General features: G+C 27.6%; 1 protein-coding gene across 1 annotated transcript; it reads right to left on the bottom strand.

The window, feature by feature from the left end:
- Positions 1-5,949: 5,949 nt before the first annotated feature.
- LOC137805931 (Protein kinase superfamily protein) lies at positions 5,950-8,770 on the bottom strand. Its single transcript, XM_068605806.2, has one exon. The coding sequence runs from the start codon at positions 8,682-8,684 to the stop codon at positions 6,117-6,119; it is 2,568 nt and encodes an 855-aa protein (XP_068461907.2). The 5' UTR covers positions 8,685-8,770; the 3' UTR covers positions 5,950-6,116.
- Positions 8,771-13,145: the final 4,375 nt, after the last annotated feature.

Genomic DNA, 13,145 nt, shown 5'->3' on the forward strand with positions numbered 1-13,145 from the left:
TATAACCAATGATTCATATCAAATTAAAAAGCCACAGAAATTGGATGAGAGGAGAAGGCTATGGAATTAGGGTATGATTGATGTGGGGTAGGGGTGGGTTAAACTTTTTTATCATAGTTTGAGGCCATTGATGGCCAATGAAAAAGGGGCAAAACATGATGAATAGTGAATATGGAGTGAGTAAGAACAATTTAGTTGGTGAGCTATAAACTAGTTTTAGCTTTTGATTTTTTGTACAACTTGTAGAATGGGGTAATATATGTTATTGTACCAGAGGAATATTATGTCCATAAACCAAATTAAGTATTTAAGTTATACTTCCTTTCCTTGTTAAGATGTCAACATATTTGTTGACATTTCAACTGAAATTTAAGTGCAATTAGGTGGTTGAATATAAAATAATAGACATTTGGCTTGGGACCTCTCTCTTATTATGTAAAGGAAAAAGAAAATAATAAACGTTAAGAAAACAAACAAAATATAAACACCACTATATATTTGCACTAAACAAAGTGTCGGTTCCTTTTATTTATAGTTGAAAATTAATTTAATCACTCTATTTTTAAATATCATGTTTCTCTAAAAGCCAATCTAAACAATATTTAGAAAACCTTTTCCTGATGAAATTTTTTAAGGAATTTTTTTGGATCTTTTCAATTTTAGAGTTACTAATGACACTAAATAATGCTTGAAATGTATAATAGCAATGCTTAACGGCACTGGAATGTGCCATTTATGGCAGATACTCAACTAGTTGCACAAAGAGTGTTACATTCAACTCTTGCCAAATTTTTAATTGAACCTCATTCACAAATTCATACATTCATTTTTAATAAATAATAGTTACATTTCATAAATGTATCAAATGTCAATTCGCCATCTTATTTTATTTCACAATATGTTATATCTAATGAATATAGTACTTGATAAAATATTTAAAATTAATTTAATTATTATTTATTCATTATAGTTTTGTTTTATGGATATAATATTACTGTAATTTCAATTTTATTCATAACAAATATTTAAATGAAAACTACAACAATGAATATTATATATATATATATATATATATATTATATATATATATATATCAATTCATATATTTTATTTTATGTTGTAATATATTTAAATATAGTGTTTTACTATAATAACTAAAATAATATCATGAAATACTCTTAGAAAATGAATTTGAAGTTTAAGATAATTTTATAAAGTTGACTTTCATGGTGAAGTTGAAGAATCTTCAATATATATCATTACACTAAGAATTTTAAGTGTAACCTAATCTTATAAAATTTTGACTTATAAGGTTAGATTTGCACTCACTTATATATTATCAAATGCTTTTATATTTAATCGATGAGAGATCTCTAACACATTCTTTCATGCCGAGACCTATCAACTCGTACGTGAGACTGGATAGTTCGATAGAGACCTTATAACAGGTGGTTTGATAAACCTAAGAAAGTCTCGTTACGATGTGTTATAAATGATGTGAGATTTACACTCATTTATATACTATGATATATCATTATCTTTAGTCGATGCGAGATCTTCGTCATAATTAAAAATATTTTAAACTCGTGTTTATTTTGAGATTGGGAATAACTTCAGCTTAGATGTGTTAATTTTATTTTATGTTAAATTGATGAACTAATGTGAAAATGACATTAAGAAAAAAGTTAATATAAACAAGAAATATAGTGCAAAACCTTATAGTTAAGTTGCAAGAAACAATCTTTTAGTATTAAAATCAATGTAATATGGACGTAGTAGGTGTTTTTTAGTAGCAAACCTTTATATTAACTTTGTGCCTTTGGCTTCATTCCTAGGTTCTTCTCTTCTACCAATGTGAAGTGGTTGCAAATTGTGTTGTTTAATACCTCCTTCTAATGTATCGCCAAAAACACCTCCTTCTTCATTCCCCTCCTACAAACACCTTTCTTCTTCCTCCTCCATTTCTCATTTCTCACTAATAAGTATTTTATTATAGCTTTTACATATTATTTCAATTACAAATTTTACTATTTAGATTGTGTATTGAACTTTAGTAAAATTAGATGAGGTGCTAACATTTATTTTATCGTCCCACATTAGTATATGTATTATTTTAGTGATACTTTTAGAATTTGATTTAATTGAAAAAGTATGTTCATATGGTATTATAAAATTCAGCTATGATTTTTTTTTTTTTTTTTTTTTGCAATTACAAGTAGTGGGGTGACCTAAACTAAACTATTTTTTTTAAATTTAACACATTCTATACATTGGTTGTGATATTAACCAATGTATTATAAACACCTTCTACACTATTTATAGAAAATAATTAATATAGAAATGTATTTTTAATGCTATTTTTTATAAATAAGAAACATATTACATTGATTCGTTGATAAAAATAAAGGAGGATTGTTCTCATTGAGATATTGTATTTTATGAGGATTGTTCTCAATCGTATGTACATTTTTTGTTTCCTTATTTTATTTTATTTTCCTAAAAGATATATCATCCTTCTAACTTTAAAATTCATTCTAACAAATTCATTAAAGGTTACAAAAAAAATAATTTAACTAGTTAAAATATAAAAAGGAAATAAACATAAACAAAATTGATTACTTAACCCAATTGTAAGTTTATTTAATGCGGACTAAATATTCCAATTTCAAAATAAATAAAAATATGAACAAAATAGACGGACTAAAATTGTATTTAAGTGGAAAAAACAATTTTTTTTAAATAATACGGGGTAAAGGCACGAAAAAAACCGAGATAGAATAATGTACTTTTTAAAGAGTGATATATTATTTCTCACATATTTTTATTTATTTCTATCTTTCTTCTCATCTTATATTTATTTCTTAACCGACAAACATCTTTAATTTATACTGTATTCTTTTATTTTTTTTTCTCTACTACTTTATTTTTATTGTAGATATTTTTTCTCCTTCCTCTTAAACAAAACATTAATGATAAAATTGTTATTCTATTTACGAAATTTTGTTATCTATGATTTTTTGTTTGAATAGATATTTAAATTGGTGAAAGATGAAAGCGCTGCTAGATAGATTTTTTATTAAAATTTTCATATAAATGGATCATTAAAAAAATTATCTTTATACATATTTGATATTTGATATATAAATAACAACTTTCTTAATACATGATACAAAAAGACTTATATAAAAAAAATTCGAAATTTTTAAAGACCCACATATATGAATTGTAATAAAAAAAAACTTATAAAGCAATAAACCTGTTTTTAGTTTAAATATTTCCACGTTATTTTTTTTAGCAACGAAGAGTTTATGACTAATAGTAAGGAAACATTGAACTAAAAGCAATGTAAGGGATTCATTTAAGGGCACGCTCTTGAGGCAATTGCTTCCTGCACCATATCACTGCACCCGATTATAGTAAAAAGACGAAACTGTCCTAAAAAAATTTCCAAAATATGTTTTGATTTTTTTTTTCCAGAACGAAATTTTATATTATGGATTTTTTTACTGGAATAGGTTTTTCATTTTTTTTCCAGATTTTCATTTCCGAAATACAATAATTTCTTTTCTAGATTATTTTTTTGGAATGTATTATTTTTCAATTCTGGATTTTTTTGTCTGAAATAGAATTTTAATTTTTTTTCTGGATTTTTATTTCTGAAACTCAATAATCACTTCGAATTTATTTTTCCGGAATATTTTATTTTCAATTCTGGATTTTTATTTCCGGAATTAAGGGCATTTTTGGGATTTAAAAAAATATGTTGGGTGCAGGTAAAAAATGATTGGGTATAGGAAGCATTTGCCTTCTTTGATTGGACCATCACCACACTGTTCTCTCCTTCGGCCTCATGGGTCTTTTGGGCTTTGCTATTTTCACTCCTTGCTTTTTTCTAAGATTACCTCCATTTTTTTTAATTTGATCAGAAATGTGTTTCAATTATATTAAAGGATGTTATCACTCGAGAAAAAAATTTATATGGTATGAAAAACGATAATTTGTATCATACTTAATTTGACCACTACTAAAAATGATAAATTATAGTGTAATTAGTTTAATTTCAATTAAAAAGATAATTTATATCATCATTATTTTGATTATTTTGAAAAGTAATTTATATTTAGACATCCTTAACCTAGATTTCTCTCTTTGCCTTCATTATTTCTCCATTAGAAGCTCGTAAATGAAACTTTGTCTTTCAACTTCACACACCTCTGATCCTAAAATATTTTCATAAACATTATGATGAGTATCAATAAACATAATCATCATCATAATAAAACATAAATATTACTACACAATATCTTTTAATATTTTCAAATTATCAAGACATTCTATTCTCAAATTTTTCACTCTAAAATATATTTTCAAATTCTTTCCAAGTTAACACTAGATTTCAAAGTTCAAACTTGAATTTTAACCTGAACATTTCTTCATAATATATTTTTCCAAAAAACTCTTTAATATAGAAAATAAATGTGCTTTATTTTTAGAAAACTTTACCGTTAAAACATTGTTCATTTGAAACATTTATAATACAAACTCAGTTTTCTTATCTTCATTGAGGACTTTCTTTCTTCTTATAATAAAATTGTATAATTTAAAAATTATAATTATAATTTTTATGTTACTAATGTAGTTAATTGAGGTGGATCTCTTAATAAAATAAAATATCAGATGTAATTAATAAAAAAACAATTAATTTAATTAATAATAAAATTATTATTTATATTTTTACAATTATCTCTTACATAAATATTTTTTCATTTTCTTAATATTATTTTTAAACTTTAAAAAATAATAATTAGTAGCATTTTATCCTAAATTTTAATAATATGATATTTAAAATATTAAAAACACACACATATATATAATAATAATTTTATTAAGAGGATTATCATTCCTGGTTAAAGATGATAACCACTATAACCCCACATCATAATGAATTATTATATTTAAGATAAATAATGATTATGTTATATAATCATATAAAATAGTTATAATTATTAATTTTTCCATTTAAACTAGTTGTAAAACAATAAGATTATTATTAAAACATCATTAAATATAATTACTTGTTATTTTTAAAAGAAACAAAATATTTAAACCAGAAATATATTTAAATTAAATAATACAGTATATATCTCATAAAATATTTTATTACAATTTAAACAAAATATGCAAACCAAAAATATAAATTTAAATAAGACAATATATATTTTCTAAAGTATTTTGTTAATTTTTTTTTTACGAAATCAATCATTCGATTGTCATTTTAAAAGATAATTTTTCTATATCATATGTATAAAAAAAATTATTTGTTAAATATTTGTTTGAATGTTAATAATGATTATAATATTAGTAGAGAAGTTTAGGAAATGAAAAAAAAAATTGAGATAGATAAGAAAGCTCTTTATTCTTTATGATTGTGAAATTATAAAATTATCTTCATTTTTCTTCCATCTTGCATGTTTTATATATTTAACCGTACCATTTAAAAAGCGTAGACATCAAATTATCTGGTAAATTTAGTCTGTTACATGTTTATAGTCCCATTAAATTGTATGTTAGACATAATTTTTTTTTTAATTTATGAAAAAGTATAATACTATCAATTTTTTTTATTATGCGAAGAAGTTAAATAAAACTACAACTATTTTGGAAAATATATAATAATTTCTCCTATTCTACACTAAACTTAGAAATTTTACCATAGTATTTTATATAAAAAAAAAAATCCGTTCATTTTAAACTTTCCGTGCTTATTCTTCTAATGCAATATTACCTCAAACTAAAATATTTTTGGAGTTCATTAACTCAAGTGGAAAGATGGAACACACATGTTAAAAACAAGAAGTAAAATATCAATGTTAAAAGGAACTTAATATATTTCTGTTAAGTAGCAGAAATCACAATTGAGATACAAAAATTTTCGTACTCTTGATTTTTTTTTTACACCTAAATCAATTAAGAAAATAAGAGTATGTTGTTTTTATACTGAAACTAAAATTCCTGACTCCAATCCAATTGGGTCCTGCATGTTGCATGACCATACCTGGATGTTGATAGCAGTGAATTTGGCTTTGAACTTGTTTGTATTTCCTATCTGCCTAACTTTACCTTTCCTCTAAGTTATCTATCTCAGAAAACAAAACAGAATTATCCTCATTTGTGACTATACTTGTACTTTTATCTTCAGGTTCATCAATCCGTGAGGCAGCTTCTTCTAGGCGCAAAGCGTATTCCAAATGCCACAACACATCCCCCATGCTAGGCCTATCAACACCACAATCTGCTAAACATCTCTCAGAAATTTGAACAAAAACACTTTGCGATTGAAGATTCATAGTAGCAGCAATATGTGGATCAATTTCTTCATTGAGCACTCCTCTTCTGTGCTGTTTCTTTGCCCATTCAGCCAAGTTAATCTCTTCTGTTGGACGTGTTGGGCAAATAACTGGCCTAGCACATAGTACCTCAAATAGGACTACCCCAAAAGAGTATATATCAGATTTCTGAGTTAGTTGCTGACTCCTATAGTACTCAGGGTCAAGGTACCCGAAACTACCCTTTACGGCTGTGCTAACTTGGGCTTTCTCTGGGACAGCTTTTGACAAACCAAAGTCAGAAACCTTGGCAATGTAGTTCTCATCTAAGAGGATGTTTGTTGTCTTCACATCACGGTGTGTGATGCTTTGAGCTGCCCCGGTGTGGAGATAGTGCAAGCCGCGAGCTGCACCAATGCATATTTCAAGCCTCTTTTTCCATGACAAACAAGGGAGGTCGAAGCCATAGAGGTGGGAACGAAAAGGGCCATTGGCCATGTACTCATACACAAGAACCATCTCTGAGTTTTCATCACAGAAGCCCATCAATGAGACAAGGTGGCGATGGCGTAGCTTTGAGAGCATTTCTAGTTCTGTTCTGAACTCATTGATGCCTTGTTCTGAATTACCACTTCCTCGTTTTATGGCAACCTTTGTCCCATCTTTCAACGTTCCAAGATACACTTTCCCGAAGCCTCCAACACCAATCACTCTAGTCTCGTCGAAATTATTGGTGGCTTCTCGCATTTCACTGAAGGGGAAGAACCTTTTGCCATGTTTAGTGCTCTTGTGGGAACTGGATGCTGTTGAGCCTCGCCAACTGCTTTTGCTTGAACACAATCTAGGTGAATGGACAGGGAGGAGCCATGATGAGAATCTGCTATGCTTTTCCCAACCTTGAGGCCTCTTTTTCCACCTCATGCAAATCATTACTAGCAACAGCATTGCTGTCACAGCCAATACAAGTCCAACATAAACCAAAATTTTCATTTCCGTGGTTATTGAACTTGGCCCTTTGTATTTCCCATCAACAGAGAAGAAACCATCCAAGCTGTCGGCGATGTTGCTAATCTTCATCACCTCAATTCCATTCAGAATTGCATCGACCGTGCCTTGTTGGAGATTGGTTGGTCCCACCTGAACCAAAATGGAACCGTTTGTTATATTCAGTGCATTTAACACAAAGTCCTGGTAAAAAGCAGTGGCTAGAGCTTTGGTTTGCGATGATAGATTCAGAGCTGACACGCCCTCAATCCCGTTGATGTACACATTAAAGTATAACTGATTAAGACTCTTGCTCAATATGTCACAGAAATGCATTCTTATCAAATAAGAGTAGCTCCTTTCCACGTTCACCATCCAACTGAGATTGAAATTCGGTCGCATGACTTTAGCATCCTTCATGTGTACAACACTTGCATAAACCAAGTTGGGAGCAATCAAAGGTGTAACCCCAGTATGAGGATACTTTATGCTTTTTTTGGAGACAGAAAGAGTCTCAGAACCCTGTGGGAAGATGTTGTATGAACCATCGGTTTCCCATGTTCTTGCCAAAGCGTCGTCGCCAGGAGTTATGGTGGGACCACCAACGTTTATTCTGTAGGATACTTCAAAAGCAGATAACAACAAGCCTTTGAATTCACGAAGTGGGGAAAGTGCAATTGCTGAATCCGAAATAAGATTGTCAGGGGCTGAGACAACCTCAATTGCATTGATGAACGCAAAGGAGTTTTTCATGGGCTTGAATTTGAGGGAGAATCTACTATCAGAAACGTTAACAAGGTATTCCTTGAAAACAGGTGAGTCACTGTTCCTCACGGAGAACTCATGCAGGAGCACATGGTGATTAGTTTGGACAGAGAAAACAGCAGCTGTTAGGTTATATGAAGGGTTAGAGAGAGGGAAGAAGTAAAGGCGAACCCAAAGTCTACCAGTTTTAGATATGTAAAAGGAGTAGGTGGATTCCTCTTGAAAAAGCCTTGCAGTTTGATACAAAGGAAGTAATGAAGAAGGAACAGAAGATGAGAGATTTGAGTCAAGTGATATTTGCACATCTTCAGCTGTGGCTAGGAGAGAAGTGGTTTCACGATCAGATTTGAAAGTTCTTCCATCTGTGAGCTGAGTGGGGTGGGAGGAGCCACAATCAAGGAGATAGTTAACCAGAGGTGTGAAAGAAGAGTTGCATTTGGGGAGGGTGAAAAGGAAAGGGTGAAGAACGAAAATGAATATGAGTCTGATTCCTTTGTTGTCTAGGCCCATTGGTGAGGTTGGAGAATGAGGATGGAGAGGGGGTGGAGATAAAAAACATGAAAAGGAGGAAGAAAATGAAGATGGTTTGATGGTATGCAGAGGGTGCATGCAGCAGTTGAAGGAACAGAAGAGAGGTGTTTTGTTTGTAGTGAGAAGGAGAAAGAAGAAGATTTGGTTGCATGTTGGAAAGGTTGTTAGAATGTGTAGAAGCGATGATGAATGAGACAGAGGCATACGTTGGACCTAACAATGGACGTTCCTCCTAAAATACATTCAGATTCCATCACCAAGTACTAACAGAGTAACATCCAAACTGAATCTGTTTACAAACAAAAAATAATGTTTTCATTCCCACACACATATCTCAAGAACAAATACTAGTATTTAGATTATACATTCCACAATATGAATATTTATTTTATATAATTCAAATTTATAGTAAAATCATATATATATATATATATATATATACTGTTATGATAAATGAGTATTTTTAATATATAAATTATATTTTATGTTCAATAATAAATTATTTAAATTGTGATATAAAACTCAAGACTCTTGAAAAAAAGACAAGTATGACGAAGTGCATATTTTAAAAAGAGAAAAATTAAAGTGTTGTAAATAGATAATTGAAACTCTCAATTTTGATATATATAAAAATCTATAATAGGTTTACTTTTGATATATGTGCATTGCATTTTTCTAACTTTCATTGATTTAAACGCAAGTTAAAGACAATTTTTTAGATGCATGGTTGTAGATTCATATGACAATCGCCATCAATTTTTTAAGCACTTATTTTAATTTTAAAATACAATAATTTTATATTTATTTATTTTCTCCATATCATTAATGATATTAAAAACTATAGAGAATTACATGATGAAATTGTTTATGCAAGAGAACATTATCCGTCAAAGGGTCCTAAAAGAAAACAGTGACCTATAGTTACAAAAATAATGATATGTGGATAAACTTAATTTTGCAAATATTTAATCAACATTTATAATCTTTCTAGCTATATCTCTTTTCAGAGATCATAATACTTATAAAATTATAAATGGTCTTAATTAGGGGTGTTAACACACCATGACGAGGTAGAAAACTTGATTCATTTTATTAAAGAATGAATTGGTACATCCTATTAGAGGATGGACTAATAGATTGATCCGTTAGTTTTTAATTTTTATTTATTTGGTATATATATTAAAAGTATACTTAATTATATACATATTTTTTTAATAATTAATTATTTAATATCTCTAATTGAATAAATTAAAAAGTATTACTTATAAGTAGTGATGATTTAAATAATATAATAAAATATTAATTTTTTAATTAAATCTTTTATTTAAAAAAATCAATGCACCAACTCTCTCTCAATTGATTAGCTACATGAGGTAGAGTAAAACGGGTTAGTGAGTTAAAAATATAAACATGATTCATTAAGGCCTTTTTTTTTCTTACACCCTCACAATTTCTTGGCGAACCCTTATAATTTTTAAAATAATTATTTTATCCTTTTTTAAAATGACTTATAGATTTTTCATTCTGGAAAATTTTCATAACACACTTTCCCGAATTAAATTTTTGGAATGAAATTTCTGAAATATGATTTTGGGAAAGAAATTTTCCTAACAAATTTTTTGGACCGCGTGAAATATATTCCAAAACAAATTTTATAGAAAAGGATTTCTAAAACAAGTTTCCCCAACACATGAAATGTGTTGTAAAAATAGGGTTTTAGAACAATTTTTTTTCCACAAAGTGTTCTCTCTTTTCTTCTTTCTTTGTAATGTTATCCATCTCTTTTGCATTGGCAATGGTGCAACAATAGCCACAGCAATAGTGTGATGCAGTGAGGAAAAATATTTTAATCTTTTTCTATTAGTATTAGGGTGCAATTAGTAATGATGGTGCACGAAGCAATAACATCCAGCAAACTTAACCTACTTTTGTCATTCCTAATTATAATAAAAGGTATGATTTACCTGAAAGCATGTGATGGGTGTTTGTATAATGAAGGCTGCTTCTTCCTGCACCTCCATACCTTCTTGTGCCACCCCCATAAATTTTTCTTATTCCAAAAATATCCTTTTCAATATTCCGAATTACATAATCCATAAGTCTTTTTCTAGATTCAGAATTAGCTTCCGGATTATGTAATCCAGAAGTCTTTTGTGATTAGCTTCCGGATTACATAATTCAGAAGTCTTTTCTATACATAAGATTAGCTTCCGGATTATGTAATCCGGAAGTCTTTTTTTCAGATGTGTTATTAGTTTCCGGATTACATAATACATAATCCATAGGCTTATTATTTCAAATTCAAGGGAGTGAAATAAAAAGGATAAAATGGTATTTTCATATTTAGTATCGGGTGGCACAAAAAGGTATGGAGGTGTAGGAAGAAAGAGTCATAATGAAAGGTTCAAAATTTTCTCAATTGGGCTCAAACCTCTTGAGACCTTTGTTTTCTGGTCCATTTAGAGAATTTTTAGATGGCAAATTCTTCGTGCAGCATATCAAATTCTTCTACAGGCTACTCTTTGATTAGAAAAAAAAGAAAGAAAAATGGTTTGTTTTTTTTTGGAGTTTCTTCCTACACTTCTACATTTTTCTTCCTTCATCCCTACATTATTTAAAATATCGAAAGTACTCTTTCACAGTTTTTGGTAATTTTGGAATTGGGGTTCCATAAAAAAAAATTATGAAATAGAGGTTCTGTAAGCAACTGGAAGACAAAAAAATCTTCTGAAATATTTTCTGGAACACATTTCTTTTTATTTCTAAATTAATAAATCCGAAATTAATTAAATGTGTTTTGAAAAATATATTCCAGAAATATTAAAAAAAAAAGCAAGTCATTTTTAAAAGGAATAAAAAAAAGTCTTTTTTTTTCATAAATGATGGGATTCAGGAAGAAAAGGAAGAAACGGCCTTGTTTTTTTATATATGTCCATCAACTTAAGTAGAGGAGTGGGTGACCTTTTAGTAGAGGATGGACATGTTTAAAATAAAAATTTATATTTGTTTTTATTTCTAATATTTAATGGCTATGGATTTCTATTAATTTTTATTCACTCGATGCATGAGTCATAATACCAATTTTTATGTAGTCATTGTTGTATTGGGAAATACCTTGGCACTCAACCATAAACAAAATTATCTATTTTTATATTTGTAGTTAAGTTAATTTAATAAAAAAATTAAATCCTAATTAAATTTATCGATAGATATGTTTAAATTTTGAAATAAATGTATTTTTACAAATATTAACGTTAAATAAAGTTTAGAAAATAAAAATTTGTTTATCTTTAAATCCACATAATTTTATATATTTGAGTATGAGAGGGAGTAGTCCTGAAAATAAAAAATTATACAAAGTTGATAAATAAAAAAATTAATTATGTTATTATATTTAATAATATAATATAATATGCATTTTACAATTTGTACAGAATTTAAAATTATATTAAAATATCAGTGTAATGTGAGACTGCCAATTGGTGGATTTGCAATAGTCTTCCAAAGGCATGCTAGTTCCACATTTGACTAATAACTTGGGAGGAAGATGTAGTTAAAATGCATTTAATTAAATTTTAAAATTCTAAAATTATCTCTTATTATTATATTAAATAATTGGAATTGATTTTTTGTATTTTTAAAATGAAATTTCGAAATAAAATTGAAAATCAAAATTTTATTTTAAAAGAACAATTTTAAAATACAAAAAATACATTCTAAAAATTAATGTTTAAAAAAAATCCAGACAAATAATAAATTTGTTGATTACATTAATCAATTGGCGAATATATATTTCCATTTCCCAAAACCAAACAAATAATAAACTCGTTATGGTTAAAGTAAAAAAAAAAAAAAAAAACTCTCTTTACATTGTTATATTACATTGAATAATATTATACTCCAACAATGGTGAGCATTCTATTTTTTTTCTAATATTACAAAATTAATTGATTAAACCGTGATGAATAAATAAAAATTGAATTTTTAATATTCACAAAAAAAATCATGAAATAAAAAAAAATTTAGAGAAAAAATAATTAGTTACAATAATAACTAAATTAGAAACTATTTTAGAAATTAAAAAAAATATATTTTTAAATTAGTTTTTATTATTGTTAAATAGCTTCTAAATTTGTATCTAATTATTTAGTTTCTAAAATTTGGTAGAAAAACTTTAGTTGATAATTAGATACAAATTTAGAAACTATTTAACAATAATATAAATTAAATTAAATAAATAAAAATTTAGTTTTTAAAATAATGTTTAATTTAATTATTATTGTGGTCTCTAAAAATTGGTTTCTATTTCAAAACTTTCTTATATTGATTTATTTGATTTATTTAAGTTGATACATTCAAATTCGGAATAATATTTAACTATAATCAAATTTCAATAATATATATAGATATATTAATTTGATATAAATTTAACGCAATCAAATATTATTTAAAATTTGAATGCATCGATTTAAATAAGGAATTTTTAAATTATTAAAATGTTATTATGATTGAATTAGTAAATATCATTAATTTATTATG

The sequence above is a fragment of the Phaseolus vulgaris genome, chromosome 3 (assembly GCF_051622355.1).
Source record: "Phaseolus vulgaris cultivar YP4 chromosome 3, ASM5162235v1, whole genome shotgun sequence".
Classification (NCBI taxonomy): domain Eukaryota; kingdom Viridiplantae; phylum Streptophyta; class Magnoliopsida; order Fabales; family Fabaceae; genus Phaseolus; species Phaseolus vulgaris.